We start from the raw sequence: 18,390 nt of genomic DNA on the forward strand, positions 1-18,390 counted from the left end.
GGGGGCAAGGGCGCCCCGGCTTTGGGCCGAGGCTGAAGGAAGGGTGAGGCGCCGTCGCCGGCTGGGGCCGGCCTGGGGAGGTGGGCTGGGGACCAGGGGCTGGTTTAGAGGCCGTGACAGACCTGGAGTGGAGGCGCGAGCCCGGCGCCCGGACGGCCCTGGGGGAAGGAGGGCAGAGGTAGAGACCAGGCAGAAAATAGCCGGAGGGGTGTCACTGTTTGGGTGTAACTGTTTCCTTTTCTCTTTTTCTTGATTGAGGTGAAATTCACATAGCATAAAATGGGCCATTAAAAGTGAACAATTCAGTGGCATTTAGAACATCCCCAGGTTGTGTGACCACCGCCTCCGTCTAGCTCAAAGTACAGTTTTCACAGCCAAGAGACCAGATGAGATGCCGGGAGGGTGCCTGGCGGGGAGGGGTACGCACGCGGCCTGGAAGGCAGGAGGACCCCTGGGAGGCAGGCGGCCTGGCCAGAGGCTGCCTGGTCCAGGAAGGATGGGGTCAGTGCCACGGAGGCCAGAGGGGTCTGCGATGGGGGTGGTGGAGCGGTGGGGTTGAGAGGGATGGGGGGCGTCTGGAAGGTTCCTCGGGGCCAAGAGAGGGACTTTGGCAGTGTGCGTGGTGCTGGCCGGAGTGATGGAAGAGCTGGGGAAGGACGGTGCGGGAGAGAAGAGGGAACTAGGCCAGGCAGGTGGGGAGGGCTCAGGAGGGGAGGCTGAGCGAGGCTGGGTCCCGTGCTTGCCTCTCAGTGGACTGGGCACTGGGGCCGGGAGAGAGGAGGTGTGAACCACAGGTATTCACTGAGCGCCTGCTGTATACAGGGTGCCGGCTTTGGTGATGGGAACCACCAGGCACAGAAGCCAATTGCCTGCCCTCCCGGAGCTTCGATTCCAGCGGGAGACAGGATAAACACAGCCCAGGCTGCACTGTGTGTTGGGAAGCGCCAACAGTGGAAACGGGGCGTGGGACCCGGATTGAGGCGAAGGGCGGGCGCTGTACGTGTGGGGAGGGCCCGGCCCCAGCAGATGAGTAACTGTGATGGGCGGTGGGCACAGGCTGTGGGCCCCTAGGCGGCCACTGGGCCTTCTGCCCAGAGCCAGTTGCCTGGCTGTGCCCACCAGGACTCGGCCCTCCTCTGCCTTGCGGGGGCCGAGGTCCCTGGAGCCGGGCCACAGGGTTCGGCCAGACCCACCGTGCCACTGACAGGTCCCGCTGCACACCCTCCTCGCCCTGCTGGGCCTTGGCCGAGGGACACACCTGCTCCTGCTGGCTCAGCCCCAGGACGTGTCTCACCTGGCCTCGGTCGGGCTCCTGGAGACGGAAGTAGTCAGGGGGCTGAGTCACTGAGAGTGCCCTAGGAGAAAGCCGGGCAGAGCCGGGGCAGAGGGAGGGCAGAAGACGGGAGAGGAGCCGGGCGGAAGCTGGCGGCCTGGAGCAGCCTGCTGGGCGGCAGGTCCCGTCACCCTGATTCAGAGAGGGTGCGGCAGGAGCCTGGAGAAGCACAGAGCAGCCCCGGCACTTGAGGGGCCGGGGCAGGAGTGCACGTGGAGACTCAGGCCTGGCCCCTCTCCCGCCCCCTCTTATTGCAGGGCCCTGTGCGCTCCACCCACACCAGCCCATGCCCTTGGCCACCCCGTGGCCCGGGCCATTGGGCAAGGAATCCCTGAGTCCTGGGTGCTCAGAAGTAGACAGAGGGGCAGGGCAGGCTCTGGACGGCTCGGCGGCCCCTTGCCCTGCAGGGACGGGGTGCAGCCAGAGTGGAGCCCGGACCAGGGGTGGGGCCCTCCTGCCCGGGACTAAGGGGGTCCTGGTGCTGGGGTACCCCTACCAGCTCTCCTCCCGCCATGGGCCCCCTTCCACCCCCGGGGCTCTGAGCTCAGGAATGTGGGGCTTTCGCATGTACACGGACACCCCAGCCCTGTGCCTGTCTCCTGGCCCTGTTGGGGAAGGGGGGCTTGTGCAGATGGGGTGGACCTGGCTGTGCCCCAGCGGCTTGGGAGGGAAGCCTGCGGGAACAGCCTGTCCACTAGGAAAGCTGAAGGTCACCCAGCCCCTCCCTTGGGGACCTCCTGCCAACCATGATCCAGCCCCTCATTGCCCCCGCTGCACGCGTGCACATGCGCCCACCCCGGAGGTCCTTGGCCTCAGGGTTGGCATCCCCAGTGGACAGGCCGGGGCGGCCCTCCTGCCCGAGATTGTGCTGAGAGCCTTTTGTGGGAAGGAGGGAGGGGCTGGCGTCAAGTGAATTACTGATCAGCTGAAGTGCAGGCACAGCGCAGGGAGAGTTAATCCATTAATCGACCAGATGGACACACAGGAGACTGTCCTGGAGCTGCCTGCAGGGCCACGGCGAGGGGCCCGCACACCCCACGGGTCTCCATGTACTGCTTTGGGGGCTTTGGGGGGCGGTCACTCTGCCTGACCCCAGGGACCTTAAACTGTTTCTCAGAGTTACCCCCAGAACTCGCCTCCCAGGGTCTGAATACTTCCTTAAAGTAGGGGCTCTTGATTGGAAAGCCCTCCCGGGGCCCAAAGGCCTGGCGCCCAGGGGTGCCGTTCCTGGCATGTGCTGCTTGACCGGCCCTCCGGGACGGTGAGTCCTGAGAGCAGCAGGTGGTCTGTGGGCTGGGCCGGCAGGCCCTGGACTGGTGCCCTTCTCACTGCCTTTAGGATTTTTGCAGCAATTTGCAGGGGCAGAGGACAGACAAGGGTGACCCGTGCGTCGGGGGCACTGCAGGCCCACTGTGCGCTGGGCAGGCGGGGAGCAGCCGGTGCCTCCCCCGAGCAGAGGCAGGCCTCTCCTCTCCCGCTGGCCTTGCCATGGAGCCGCGCGTGACGGCAGGGTTGGGGGGACTCCCCCAGGCCCGGACTCTGGGCTTCCCGAACTGCGGTGCGCAGGCTGGGCTTGGGGTCAGGACGCCTCCTGCTTCAAACCTGTTTCAAACCATCTTCTCGCCTTTCCCCGCCAGCCCCTGGGGGAGCCCCAGGAGGGGGCAGCGGGGTAGTCACCTCCCGAGATGATGGACAGGCTTCCTCACCAGCCTGGATGCTGGGCTGGGGCTCCCATGGGCACCGGCCACCCATACACATCCTCGCGCCCACCTTCTTTGAACCAGGAAGGTGGTTCTGGGGTGGAGGGTGGGAGACATGTGCCTGCCCTCTGATCCCAGCTTTGCCGCTGTGTGACCTCAGACACCATCCGACCCTCTCTGGGCTTTTTTTGCCTTATTGTGTAGAACTGGACTAACAGCAGGACACAGCCTCAGAGGGAGTGGAGAGGAGCGGCAAGGTAACATGGTCGGTCATTGCGCCGTGAGTGTGATGAGGCCGTAGAGCTGTTACAGCGGCTGAAGGGACCAGCAGGAGGCCGGGCGGCAGGCGCTGAGTCCCGAGGACACCGTTGCAGGTGTGAGGATCTGCAGGACGCCCAGGACAGACCAGGCCTCTGAATCGGCCCATGTGGCCCCCGGGTGCCAGCTGGACGTCACTCTGGGGGACGCACCCCTCGAGAGGAAGCAGGTGCCTGCCCCCTTCAGGGCAGGACGCAGGGGGCGGAAGCCCTGACTTATGCTGCTTCTCCTGTCTGTTGGGACAGGTCCGGGGTTGTAGACACATCTTTCTTAAATTCACTTTTATTGAGGTGTGACTTACAGAGGATAAAACGCACCCCTTTGGAATATGGGAGAAGTATCCGCCATCACCCCACAAGCCCCCGCGGGTCCTGCGCAGTCAGCCCTGCTTCCCTGATGACGTAAGATGGGGAGCATCCTCCTTGTGCTTATTTGCCGTCTTCCATCACGTGTTTGTTAAAATCTTTTGCCTATTTTTGTAATTGGGTTGTTTTATTACTGAGTTTGAATAGTTCTTTTTTTTTTTTTTTTTTTTTTTTTTTGCGGTTCGCGGGCCTCTCACTGTTGTGGCCTCTCCCGTTGCAGAGCACGGGCTCCGGACGCGCAGGCTCAGCGGCCACGGCTCACGGGCCCAGCCGCTCCGCGACGTGTGGGATCTTCCTGGACCGGGGCGCGAACCCGTGTCCCCTGCATCGGCGGGCGGACTCTCAACCACTGCGCCACCAGGGAAGCCCTGAATAGTTCTTTATATGCTTTGGACACAAACCTTTTATCAGATATATGATTTGCAAAATTTCTCCCAGTGTGACTTGCCTTTTCATTCCCTTGACTAGTGCCTTTCAAAGAGCAGATTTTTAAAAAATTCTGATAAAGCAATGTCTCTTTCTTTAAAAAAATGGGTTCTGCTTTTAGTGTTATAGCTAAAAAGTCTTTGCCTAACCCAAGGTCACAAATATTTTTCTCCTATTTTCCTTTGGAAGCTTTATGGTTTCAGGTTTTACATTTGGTGCTCTGATGCATTTTGAATTACTTTTTGTATATGGCGGGAGGTTTGGATTGAAGTCTAATATTTGCAGATGATACCTGTTTCAGCTCCATTTGTTGAAAGATTATTCTTTCTCCACTGAACTGCCCGTACACCTTTGTCAGTAATTGGTTGTCCACACATGTGTGGCCTATTTCTGGACCCTCTATTCTGTTCCGTTGATCTGTTTGGTTTTTTTTGCTGATACCAACACCATCTTGATAACTGTGGCTTTGCAATAAATTCTAAAATAAATTCTAAAACCTTCATGTTTGTTCTTTTTCAAAGTTGTTTTGGCTCTTCTGGGTCCGCTGCATTTACCTACGGATTTTAGAATCAGCTTGTTAATTTCTGCTCTAAAAATCCTGCTGGAATTCTGATTGGGATTGCATTGAATCTATGGATTAATTTGAGAGAGTTTACATCGTAACAATATAGAGTGTTCCAACCCATGAAAATAGCATCTCTCACCACATATTTGGGTCTTTAATTTTTTCAGCAATATTTTGTAGTTTTCAGCGTACTGTTTTGCATATCTGGTCATATTTACTCCTAAGTATTTAATATTTTTTATGCTATTATAAATGGTATTCAAAATTTTTAAATTGTGGTAAAATACATGTAACATAAAATTTGCCATTTTACTCTTTTAAGGGTATAGTTCAGTGGTGTTAAGAACATTCACATTGCTGTGCAACCGTCTCCAGAATGTAATTGTATTTTTAAATGTCCAGTTTCTGACTGCTTGTTGCTGGTTTATAGAAATACGACTGACTTTTGTATATTTATCTTGTATCCTGCAACCCCGTTGGTTAGTTCTGGTAGTGTTTGTGTAGACTCCAGCAGATCTTCTATATGGATAAACATGTTGTCTCTGCATAGACCCATTTTACTTCTTCCTTTCCAACCTGGATGCTTTTTATTTATTTTCATTGCCTCACTGCACTGACCAGAACCTCTAGTGTAGTGAGTGTAGTGTTTATGTTGTTTTAAATTTTTTAATAGCTTTATTGAGATGTAATTTATATACCATACAATTCACCCATTTGAAGTGAACAATTCAGTGGTTTTTAATGTACTCACAGGGTTGGGCTACTGTCACCACAGTCGATTTAAAAACATTTTCATTATTCCAAAAAGAAATGCTATCTCTCCCCATTCTTTACATCCCCCCAACCCTAGACATCCACTGTTCCCTCCGGGGTAATGTTGGGTAGAAGTGAATAGAGCAGATATTCCTGTCTAGTTCCCCGTCTTAGCGGGGAAGCACTCAGCCTTTCTCCATCGAGTATGATGTCAGCTGTAGGTATTTCACAGATGCCCTTTATCTAGTTAGGGAAGTTCCCCTCTATTCCTAGTTTTCTGAGGAGTTTTATCAGGGTGTTACATTTCGTCAAGTGCTTTTTCTGCATCTGTGGAGACCATCGTATGGCTTTTCTTTCTTAATCTGCAAATATGGTGAATCACACCGACTGATTTTCAGATTTTATGCCAGCCTTGCATTCTTGGTATGAACCCCTGTCGGTTGCAGTCTTTGTACTTTTTACATATTGTCGGATGTGCGAATTTTTATGGGCATATTTTCATTTCTCTTGGGTAAATACTGAGGAGTAGAATTGCGGGGTGATAGGAGAGATACATGTTTAATTATGTAAGCAACTGCAAACCGTTTTCCAAGGTGGGTTGAACCAATTTATGCTCCTGCCGGCAGTGTCTGAGAACCCTGCTCTGCGCTCTCATCCGTACCAGGTGGTACCAGTCTCGTAAATTTTACCCTTTCTAGTGAATGTGTGACAGTGTCTTATCACCATAGCTTTTTATTCTTTTTTTTTTTTTTTTGCGGTACGCGGGCCTCTCACTGTTGTGGTCTCTCCCGTTGCGGAGCACAGGCTCCGGACGCGCAGGCTCAGCGGCCATGTCTCACGGGCCCAGCCGCTCCGCGGCATGTGGGATCCTCCCGGACCGGGGCACGAACCCGTGTCCCCTGCATCGGCAGGCGGACTCCCAACCACTGCGCCACCAGGGAAGCCCCCCACCATAGCTTTTTAAAAAGGCACCAACTTCCTGCTCTTTAAGTGACGACTTTCTGTTGCCCCTGCCCCCAACACTTGATTTCGCCGTGTCTTGTCTTCTTACTGTTATATGAAAGGCTTAGGGTCTCCGTTCCTTAATTTTAAACTTCTGTGAGCCCTCTTTGGAAGGAGGCCGCCCAGGTTGTATCTGTGGGCACACACCTGTGCACACCCTCACACACACAGTGGGCGGGCGGGCGGGCGGGGATCAGTGGGTCCCGGTGCCGGTCACATGACACTGGGCAAGTGTGTCACTTCTCCTTGAACTTCGGTATCTGTGATCAGAGATGGACGGTGTGGGCAGTGGCCTCGAGGCATCAGTTCTAATCACCTGCTTCCTTAGGCTGCTCTCTGCGTCACACCTATTTTTCTCTCTAGAGCAGAGCTTGGCAGATGTAAAGGGCCAGATAGTGACTGTTTTAGGCTTTGTGGACCACACGTTCTCTGTGACAACCACTCAGCTCTGTCCCTGCGCCACAGAAGCAACCATGAGCAGAATGTAAATGATGGGCATGGCTGAGCGCCCATGGTTTGTAAAACTTTACGAGACCAGGCCCGAGGGCCGCTGTTTGCCAATCCAGTCCCTGCTAAAGTGTCCTGTAAACAGGGCTTCCGGGATAGGGGACAGACAGTCTCCTGCTGGAGCCTGTGTGAGAGGATGGGGGCGCGTGGGCACCGGTCCTGGCCCCGCGGCAGGGCTGGATCTTCTGGTGGCCCTTGTTCAGCCAATCTCAGAATTTTCACTTCAGTAGACAAAGGCTGTGAGGGGGCCCGGAGCCAAGGTCCACGCTCAGAGCAGAACCCAGCAGCATCACCGAGCTGTGCACAGGGGGTCTCCCCTGCACCAGGGCCCTCCCGGGGGCTCGTTTCACCCATCACCCTAGCAAGTGGCTGCCATCGTCCCAGCACACAGAGGAGGAGGGTGAAGCCCGGAGCGGTGCCGCCTGCCCTGGGCCCTGGGAGGACGGAGCACGGTGGGTGAGGGTGGGACCGCCCTCCGGGACCTCACTTCAGTCTTTCTCCGCAACCCCTGGGACACTGCCGCTCCCTGCAGCGCGTTCTTCCCCGGAAGCCGTGGTGCCTGCCCAGCGCGCCCTCACCCCGCTGGCACACGTCTGTTGATGCGGATCCCGGGCGCTGGGACTTAGGGCCTCAGGATGCCATAGAGGACGGGCAGATAGACTCCCTGCTAAACAGACAGCCCCACGTCTCTGGGACCTGACTTGTCCTCACAGCAGTCCCCTTGGCGGTGTCCGTCCCCCTCTCTCTGGGCCTCTGTCCTCCGGGCAGTGACTCAGGGGTCCAGCTCTTCCCCCTGCCCCGGCCCCCGAGTCCCCCGTCAGCCCAGGATGGGCCCGGAGCACGGCGTGCGGGGTGTGTGGCTGTCGGCCGGGCCTGGGGGCACGTGGGTCCCCCTGCTCACGCTTCACTGGCCAGACTCGGGTCCCGTGGCCACGCTGAGCTGCAGGCGAGGCCGGGAAGTGTCGGCGCCGTGACCCCACGGAGGGGCAGACGCTGGCGAGCCGGCAGGTGCTGGGGGCCGGGCCAGGGTGGGCCGAGCTGGAGCAGCCCCTGGAACCCCCAGGACAAGCGGTGCGGCTGGCCCAGCCGGGCTGTGGTGGCCGCCGGGCAGGGAACCTCTGTGCCCAGAACTGTGCTGTCAGTGGCCTCGGGACGCACAGCCCGGAATGGCGGAGGGGGGGCACCCGGCGTTTGGCAGGCGGGTATAACAGGGCCGCGGGGCTCAGTCGGGAGTCCTCCAGGGTCCCGGTGAGCGGCCAGGTGCCAGGAGCTTGGGCAAGGGTGCCACAGCCCCTCCCCCTGCCCCGGTTCAGTTTTCTAGCGGTCCTGTCCCCATCCCCATTGCAAATGGGTTCCTGCACCACGGGACATGCAGCGGCCACCCCGCTCGGGCCCCGGGTGCCTGTCTTCTCCGTTCACTTGCTCTCGGACCTGCTAGCTTTCCGTCCGGATTTCCTCACTTCCGCAGAGGGGGCACCGCTGCTGGACCCGGCGGGGGGTGGGGGAACGTGGCTGGGCTGGGGCCTGGCAGGGGGACCCCGGGTGGGTGCTCTCCTGGGTCCTCTTTGCAGCAGCCAAGTGGTTTCTTGAAAGTGACACCCGTGGGGAAGCACGTCCTGAAGATACAGGGCTGATGTGGCACGTCGCTTCCTGCAGACGCACGTTTTCTGCCGCCCCACGAGCTAGTGGAAACTGGTCACGAGTGGGGGTCTTCTGTCCAGGAGCCCTTGGGCTGGAGGTCTTCTGGGGCTCCCTGGCCCCCAGTGTTTCCTTCCGCCCCCTCCCCAGAGGCTCAGAGCTGGGGCATGCGGCCTCCTCCCTACCCAAGCCCCCTGTGCCCACCCACCAGGGTCCTCACACACCCGTGCACCCCAGTACATCGGGGGCCCGACTTGTGGCCGCTGCCAAGCCCTTGCCACCAGAGTACCTCCCCGGGTCACATTCAGGGCAGTGGGGTGGTGGCCTCTCCCTGGCATCCCCCCAGCGGTCACCCTGGGGCAGTGGGAGGGAGCTTGCAGGCCCCCCACCCATGTACGTTCCGGGGGCCGAGACAGCCTGTGGTGAACAGGGACCTAAGTGCCAGGACGGGCCGATGCCGGGGAGAGAGAGGTGTCGCGAGGGGTGCATGGGGCCCGGCCGTGGTCAGGGAGGCCCGGGGGGGACGTATGAGCTGGGGCGGGGGTGCCGGGGCAGAGGAGAGGTCCCCAAGGCTCCACCCAGAGAGTTGACGTGATGAGCGTCTGTGTGCCCAGCGGGCAGAGGCTTGGCCGGGGGGACGCAGGGCAGCAGGGCGCGAGGCTGGGAGTCAGGAGGATGGAGGGGCCCCTCCGCTCACAGCCCTTCTGAGCTGGGGTGAGGCCCGAGGCCCCCGGGTCTCTGGGCTGCCCCGACCCGTGCTGGCCCCAGTTGGGAGCCACCGCTGTCAGCCAGCCCCATGCAGCGGGGAGGCAGGGCAGGGGCCCCCCGGAGGCCTCGGAGCGCCTGCCTCTGCGTCCCTGGGCAGGGCAGCCCCTCCCCCGCCGCCCAGCTGCAGCCCAGCCCCCGACCCCGAGAGCGGCCAGCATCCCTCATCAGGAGGCCGGGCTCGCCGGTGCCCGCAGCGCCCCGTGGAGCGTCTGCCGAGAGGCTGGGGCAGGGGCCCTCGGGATGACACGGCCTTATGACTCCCGAAGCTCCTCTGCTCCACGTGCCACCTAGACTGTGTGTCACGGGCCAGAGACCTACCTCCCTGGCTTCCAGTTTCTTCCACGAGACCCTAGAGCGGTCACACCCCGTGCGGCCTTGGGACTGGATGGCTGTGAGCTGGGCCGTGAGTGCCAGAACGGGGCTTTTCCTTCCCCCGAGCTCACCTGCCCATCCCGCCAGCCGCCTGGGCCCCTGTGTCTGCGAGCTGACCCTTCATTCCATACAGGCAGGGAGGTGTGTCTGGGGCCCAGGGCCCCGGGCTGGAGGGGTCTTGACCCAGGAACCAGAGGTGCCTGCCACCCCTACGGATCCCCTCCCCCCCCACACGCACGCACGCACGCACGCTGTGTGGGCCTGTGGCTGCTGTTTGGTCTCTGAGGAGGGCTCTGACCCTCTGGCACCAGGGTGGGTTCTTGGGGGTCCCTAAAGGGAGGTGCAGGGCTGTGTCCTCAGTAGGGTGGGGGCCTGGGCCGGCCCCCCGTGGGCACAGCCACCTCCCAGCCTTGTCTTTCTTTTATTTATTTTTGGCTGAGTCCGGCCTTCGTTGCGGCGCACGGGCTCTTCGTTGTGGTGCGCCGGCTCCTCTCTAGGTGCGGCATGCGGGTTTTCTCTTCTCTAGTTGTGGCGCACAGGCTCCAGGGCGCGTGGGCTCTGTAGTTGTGGCACGTGCGATCTTAGTTCCCTGACCAGGGATCGACCCCACGTCCCCTGCATTGTAAGGCAGATTCTTTACCACTGGACCACCAGGGAAGTCCCCCAGCCTTGTCTTATCACAGAAGAAAGTGTCCTCCTGACCTAGGGCTGGGGCATCCACGTGCTGATCCCAGCGACCCCCGGGTCTGTGGGCTCCCGGGCCCCTCGGGTGGCAGTGACCGCAGGGTGGGCTCAGTGCTGTGCTCTCACACGGGCGTGGGGGGTGTTTGCTAGTTTAGGCGCTGGGTGCAGACCAGCCCCCCAGGGGCTCCCAGGGAAGCCTGCTCAAGCTGGTGGCCCTCGGCTGGGGGCCACTGGGCATCTTGATTTAGACCAGTCTGATACAGAAGCTTCCGTGAGAGACGGGAAGCCTTTACTGGACAACCTGTCCTCTCCAGAGAAAGCCTCCTCTGTAGGACTCCTTTCCGCGGCCCAGCCCCCCACGCGGTTACCACGTGGATGCACAGATGGGGAGGAACTGGGGGCTCGGGCGCCAGCACCCACTTACCCTCCGCCCAACTGAACAAGCATCACGTCCCTCACTGTCTACGGTGCCGCTGTCCAGCTGAAAAATTTCAAACCTCTCGAAGTGTGGACACAATTGGGCCTCCACAGCCCCGCCCTAGCCTCATTCTGCTTTTTCCGTTGCCTCAACTGCAGGACGTGACACATGTTGGCGTGTCCTGGTCACGCCTGCCGGACGGGCACTGATCATGGGTTCTCATCAGCACGTCGCCCCAGTGTCTCCCACGCTACTGTGGTCCACTCAGGGTTCCCTCAGTCCCCGGGAGCAGCTAGGATGATGAGGTGGGGCTGCTCCTCTGTGCGGGGGGCAGGGACCCCCACTCTGGGCCCCCAGAGCCTGTGAACCTGGTCTCCTGGCCGGCCTCCCATTGCACAGACGAGACCAGGGCCAGAAAGGGAGGGGGCCTTCCAGCCCTGTGGGCCCTGGTCCAGTGTTCTGTCCCCTCTGGGGGACCCTCGGGGTCAGCGCCCCCTGAACATCTGGCCTTGTCTTCCAGATCCTGACTGGGCCTCATACACCCTAGGGGTGTTCATCTGTCTGAGCTGCTCTGGAATTCACCGGAACATCCCTCAGGTCAGCAAGGTGAAGTCCGTCCGCCTGGACACCTGGGACGATGCCCAAGTGGAGGTAAGGCCAGGCAGGGGTGCCAGGTGGGGAGGGGAGGACACAGGCCTGTCCTGTTGCCCTGGGTGACCTCGGCGCCACCCTCTGGGTCATGACACCTCAGAGGTCGCTCCATCTCTGGTGCCCCAAGGGGGCCTGGGCTGTCAGGGATTCCAGGCTGTGGGGAGACCATCCACAAGTGTCGGGAGGCCAAGGGGCCAGCAGCTGGACCTCGGCCCTCCTGTGCCGCTGCCCCCGCCCTGTGCACCCGGTCCCAGGACTGCCTCTCCCTGCCTCCCTCTTGCGGCAGCTGCAGAGTGAATGAATGAGCGAGTGAGTGCGGGGGACTGTTGATTCCTCTCCGTGGGCAGAGCCTGCGGCTTTGGGCCCATTTCCCCACACCTGGGGCATTCTGGTGCTCAGGGAACACAGCATATGGAGCAGCTATGCAATGGGACAGGCCCTCTTGTTGTTCGGGTTTTATTGCCATTAACCTTATGGAGAGTCGCAGAAGGTAACGAAAGTCAAGCCCTTCACTGAGCCACCCACCCACCCACCCATCCATCCACCCACCCACCCACCCATCCACCCACCCACCCACCCATCCACCCAGGCATCCATCCATCCACCCAGGCATCCATCCATCCACCCACCCACCCACCCACCCACCCATCCACGCATCCACCCATCCACGCATCCACCCACCCACCCACCCACCCACCCACCCACCCACCCATCCACCCATCCACCCACCCATCCATCCACCCACCCATCCACCCACCCATCCACCCACCCACCCACCCATCCATCCACCCATCCACCCACCCACCCACCCACCCATCCATCCATCCATCCACCCACCCACCCACCCACCCATCCATCCATCCATCCACCCACCCACCCATCCATCCACCCATCCACCCACCCATCCACCCACCCATCCGTCCATCCATCCATCCACCCACCCATGCATCCACCCACCCACCCACCCACCCATCCATCCACCCACCCACCCATCCACCCACCCACACACCCATCCACTCACCCATCCACCCACCCACCCACCCATCCATCCACCCACCCACCCATCCACTCACTCATCCACCCATCCATCCACCCACCCACCCACCCATCCACTCACCCACCCACCCATCCACTCACCCATCCACTCACCCATCCACCCATCCACTCACCCATCCACCCATCCACCCACCCATCCACTCACCCACCCATCCACCCACCCATCCACCCACCCATCCACTTACCCATCCACCCACCCACCCACCCATCCACCCACCCACGCATCCATCCACCCACCCACCCATCCATCCATCCACCCACTCATCCATCCATCCATCCACCCACCCACCCATCCACCCACCCACCCACCCTCCCACCCACCAATCCACCCACCCACCCACCCATCCACCCACCTGACCCGTGTTTATTGCACAGTTGCTATGGGGGGCCTGGCGAGTGGCTGGCCCCTGGAGAAGGCCTTAGAGAGGGGGACACGCAGGTTGCTGGTGGGCAGGGGGTGGTGACTTGGGCTGGGGTGGCAGGCAGGGCCCCCCAGCCTGACTGAAGGTGAGAGCAGGGTACAGCCTGGGGTAGTGAGTTCCAGACAGAGGGCTGTGGCTGTGGAGGCTGCCCAGGTGGGGCCTGACCCCTGACGGAGGCTGTGGGGAGATGTGTGGGAGCCGAGGGGCAGGCCCCCTAACTCCTCAAATTTGACTCCAGGGTCAGGGGTTCGGGGGCATGGTGACCATGCCCACCCAGCGAGAGGAGGAGTTCCCTGGCTGGTGGCTGCCTCAGGGCTGGGGATCCAGGCTCGGTGCTCCCTGTGTGCTCCCCCTACTTCCGGGAGTAGCAGTTTGCTGCTGTCCATGCAGCCTTGGTGACAGCAGCCTCCCGGGCCTACCCAGGCCTTCCTGCCAAGTCAGTCTGCAGGTAACGAAGCCGCCCTGTGCACGTGGAACATTCACACATGTGGCTGGAGGTACCCTTACCCCAGTGGTCAGACAGCGGAGGCGGAGGCTGCCTTGACGCCCCGCAGGGGGTGATGCCTCGTGAGGAGAGAGGGAGAGGGTCCTGGACACGGGTGCCACCAGGAAAGCTCTGCTTTCCACCTGCGAACGCTTGTGAGAAGGTCCGAAGAGAGGCCGGGTTGGTGCCAGTGGTGCAGGCGTGGGACGGGGGCGCTGGGAGCTGAGAGGGGCCTTCATCCCCTTTCTGTCGTCTGCCCCTCTTCTCCGCCATTAAAACAGAGGTGACCTCGAGGGGCTGGAAGGGCTTGGCCTGCAGGGTGCTGGACCCCCGCCCCAAGGTGGGGCGGGGCGGTGTGGACGGGGGCCTGCCGGGCCTCCGGGCCCCGGTCCTCCCCTCACTCTGCCCGTGAGTCCCTGGGCTGGTGGTTGGCTGGGGTTCCTGAGCCTGCGTGAGCCAGGCCCGCTCCCGGGAGGGCGGCCGTGATGCGGGGAGCTCGGCCCTGGCTGTGGGCCAGGCGCGCGGGACCCTCGTCCGTGCCTTTTCCTTTTGTTTCTTTTCATGATTTTCCCCCCAAACTTTGTATTTCTCTGTAGCATCTCCTTTAGAGAAGCTTATTGAAATATAATTCACAAGGCACACAGCTCGCTCTTTGAAGCCCAATTCAGCGGTTTATGGCACAGTCACTGAGTTGAGCAATCGTCACCACAGTCAATTTTAGAACATTTTCATCACTTCAGAAAGAACCCCGAGCCCTCAGCTCCCACCCCTCCCCCAGGCCTAAGCCACCACGCGAGCGCTTCCCCCACTTTAGAAAGGCCCAGTGACACCCACTGTGTGGACAGACCACGGTCACAGGTGGCGGACCCTGGGGCGTTTCCCCATGTCCGCGTGCACAGACTCCGGGGAATGCGGGTGCCCCTGGGACGGCCGTGTGTCTCAGGCCGTGGCTGCCCAGCGCACCCCTGCCTGGAGAGTCCCAGTTACCCAGCAGGCTCCTCCGTGCACACAGGGGCGCAGGGGGTCTTCCCACCGTGCCCACCGGGCCAGCGGAAGCGTCACCTCCTGCGGGGGGCAGCGACGGGGCTCACATTCCTCGAAGGGGAGTTCAGAGGCTCTGTGACTAGTTTTAAGGACTTTGCCAGTCTCCCCCTCTTAGCCACGCCTGCACCCGCACGTGTGAGAGCGTTTGCCCGCGTTCCTGCCGACCCCTGTCTCCCAGGGCCCGTCTTTGCCGACAGAGAGGTGAACCCTTGTTCCCAGCGGGGTCTTTTCTTGTCTTGAGTGAGGTGCAGCATCTTAGGAGACATTTCAGAGCCATCTGTGAATTTCCGGGCCCCGGGCTGCTGCTGTGAGCTGCTTCCGTTTTCTCGGGGGTTTTTGCGTAGGAGGGCTGCAGCCCTCAGAGACAGTAGGTGAAGGCGTTTTTCTCAAGGGTGTCTTTTGACTCTGCTCATGGTGGTTTTTGCAGTGGAAACGTTTTTACTTTGAAGTAATCACATTTATCAACCTTGCCTTTTGTGGTTTTAGGGTTTACAGCACACTTAGATAGGCCTGCCCTACCCTCAGATTATTTTTACTCACAACAGCCTGATTTCTGTCATTCACACACCATACACCTCACCCTTTTAGAGTGTACAATTCAGTAGTTTTCATGAATTCTCAGGGCTGTGCAACCACGATCTAATTTCAGAATATTTTCACATCCCCAGATAAGCCTGTACCCACTAGCCGCCACTCCCAGCACTGTCCCCACCCCAGCTCCTCCTGAGAGCAGGACTTCTGCTTTCTGTCCTGGTGGATTTGCCTGACCCGGACACTTCGAGTCGGTGGACTCACACCACGTGCGGCTCCTGTGTCCTCTTTCACTGAGCGCCATGTGTTCAAGATTCATCTACGTCACCGAGGTGGCAGTACTTCGTTGCTTTTTATGGCCGAGGTCATTTCCATCGCATGGATGGACCACATCTTGTTGATCCGTTCCCCAGCTGATGGACCTGGGTTGTCTCGTTTTTCCAGCTCTTCCGAACAATGCTGCTCAGAATATTTCTGTGCTTTCAGTCCTCTCAGAAGGGAGTGGCACTGCCGGGCCTTACGGTGGCTCTGTGTTTAATGTTTGGGGATCTGCCAGGCTTTTCCCAGCACGGCTGCCCATCCCCACCAACGATCATGTGGATTCCAGTTTCTCTGCGTCTTCTTCAGCATCCATTGCCATCTGTCTGACTTCAGCCGTCCTGCTGGGTGCATGGCGGGCTCTTGCGGTTTTGGTTCCCATTTCCCTAACGATGAGTAACGTTGAGCATCGTTTCATGTGCTTCTTGGCCATTTGTGTGTCTTCTTTTTTTTTTTTTTAATAAATTTATTTATTTATTTATTTATTTATTTATTTATTTATTTATTTTGGGCTGTGTTGGGTCTTCGTTGCTGCACGCGGGCTCCCTCTAGCTGCGGCGAACGGGGGCTACTCTTCATTGTGGTGTGCAGGCTTCTCTTCGTGGTGGTTTCTCTTGTTGTGGAGCACGGGCTCTAGGCGCGCGGGCTTCAGTAGTTGTGGCATGTGGGCTCTGTAGTTGTGGCTCACGGGTTCTAGAGCGCAGGCTCAGTAGCTGTGGCTCACGGGCCTAGTTGCTCCACGGCATGTGGGATCTTCCCAGACCAGGGCTCGAACCCGTGTCCCCTGCATTGGCAGGCAGACTCTTAACCACTGCACCACCAGGGAAGTCCCTTTTTGTGTATCTTCTTTGGAGAAATGTCCATTCAAATCCTCTGCCCGTTTTAAAAATGGGTTGTCTGTTTACTATTGAGTTAGGTGATTTTATTATTGAGTTCTTTGTGTATTCTGGACACAAATCCCTCATCAGATTTAGTATTTGCAAGTAGTTCTTCTCATCCTGTTGGTTGTATTTTAACTTTACTTTAAAATTTTTTTTTTTTTTTTTTTTTTTTGGTGGTACGTGGGCCTCTCACTGCTGCGGCCTCTCCCGTTGCGGAGCACAGGCTCCGGATGCGCAGGCTCAGCAGCCATGGCTCATGGGCCCAGCCGCTCCGCGGCATGTGGGATCTTCCCGGACCGGGGCACGAACCCGTGTCCCCTGCATCGGCAGGCGGACTCTCAACCACTGCGCCACCAGGGAAGCCCTAAAATAATATTTTTAAAATGCAAAAAGTGCAGTTTATATTCTTAAGGAGCTATGTAATTTTTTCAATTACTGAGGTGAAATTCATGTAACATAAAATTCATTTTAAAGTGAACAATCAAAGTGGTACATGTATATAATGGAATACTACTCAGCCATAAAAAAGAATGAAATAATGCCATTTACAGCTACATGGATGGACCTAGAGATTATCCTACCAAGCGAAGTAAGTCATAAGGAGAAAGACAAATACCATATGATGTCACTTATATGTGGAATCTGAAATACGACACAAATGAACCTATCTATGAAACAGAAACAGACTCACAGACATAGAGAACAGACTCGAGGTTGCTGGAGGGGAGGGGAGCTGGGGGAGGGAAGTCCTGGGAGTTTGGGATGAGCAGATGTAAACTATTATGTATAAATGGATAAACAACAAAGTCCTACTGTATAGCACACAGAACTATATTCAATATCCTGTGATAAACCTAATGGAAAAGAATATGAAAAGAATATACAGTATGTGTAATTGAATCACTTTGCTCTAAGCAGAAATTAACACAACTTTGTAAGTCAACTATACTTCAATAAAAGAATTTTTTTAATAAATTTTATTTTTGGCAGCATTGGGTCTTCGTTGATGCGCGCGGGCTTTCTCTAGTTGTGGCCAGCGGGGGCTACTCTTCCTTGTGGTGTGTGGGCTTCTCATTGTGATGGCTTCTCTTGTTGTGGAGCATGGGCTCCAGGCGCGTGGGCCTCAGTAGTTGTTGCTTGCAGGCTCAGTAGTTGTGGCTCGCGGGCTCAGTAGTTGTGGCTCGCGGGCTCAGTTGCTCCGTGGCATGTGGGATCTTCCTGGACCAGGGCTTGAACCCGTGTCTCCTGCGTTGGCAGGTGGATTCATAACCACTGTGCCACGAAGGAAGTCCTCAATAAAATAAATGTTTAAAAAATGAAGCGAATAATCCAGAGACAGGAACATACAATGGGGGAGAGTCTCTTCTATAAATGGTGTTGGGAAAACTGGACAGCCACATGCAAAAGAATGAAACTTGGACCACTTTGTTACACCGTATATGAAAAATAAACTGAAAACGGATAAAGACCTAAGTGTAAGACCTGAAACCATCGATTAAAGATGTAAATGTAGGACCTGAAACCATAAACCTTCTAGAAGAGAGCACAGGCAGCATATGCTCTTTGACATCCGTCTTAGCAATATCGTTTTGGATCTGTCTCTCAGGCAAGGGAAGCAAGAGCAAGAATAAACAAATGGGGCTACAGCAAACTAAAAAGCTTTTGCACAGCGAAGGAAACTGTCAACAAAATGCAAAAGCCACCTACCGAACGGGAGAAGATATTTGCAAACAATTTATGCAATAAGGGTTATTGCACAAAATATACAAAGAACTCATACAACTCAGTACCAAAAAAAGAAACTGTCCAATTAAAAATGGGCAGAGGACCTGAACAGACATTTTTCCAAAGAAGACATACATATGGCCAATAGGTAGGCACATGCAAAGGCTCTCACTGTCGCTAATTATTAGAGAGATGCAAATGAAAACCGCAATGAGGTACCACCTCACGCCAGTCAGAATGGCCATCATTAAAAAGTCTACAAGTAATAAATGCTGGACTTCCCTGGTGGCGCAGTGGTTAAGAATCCGCCTGCCAGCGCGGGGGACATGGGTTCAAGCCCTGGTCTGGGAAGATCCCACATGCCGCGGAGCAGCTAAGCCCGTGCGCCACAACTACCGAGCCTGCACTCTAGAGCCTGCAAGCCACAAC

The 18,390-nt window shown here is 57.7% G+C and overlaps 1 protein-coding gene across 3 annotated transcripts in view; it reads left to right on the forward strand.

The window, feature by feature from the left end:
- ADAP1 (ArfGAP with dual PH domains 1) overlaps positions 1 to 18,390 on the forward strand; it is a 63,613-nt gene that overhangs the window by 16,374 nt on the left and 28,849 nt on the right. For all 3 annotated transcript variants that reach the window (XM_012532712.3, XM_004268990.4, XM_033426780.2), the window contains exon 2: positions 11,370 to 11,500. In XM_012532712.3, the coding sequence (XP_012388166.1) occupies positions 11,370 to 11,500 (131 nt within the window). The remainder of the gene's footprint in view (positions 1 to 11,369; positions 11,501 to 18,390) is intronic.

The sequence above is a fragment of the Orcinus orca genome, chromosome 16 (genome assembly GCF_937001465.1).
Source record: "Orcinus orca chromosome 16, mOrcOrc1.1, whole genome shotgun sequence".
In the NCBI taxonomy this organism is placed as follows: Eukaryota; Metazoa; Chordata; class Mammalia; order Artiodactyla; family Delphinidae; genus Orcinus; species Orcinus orca.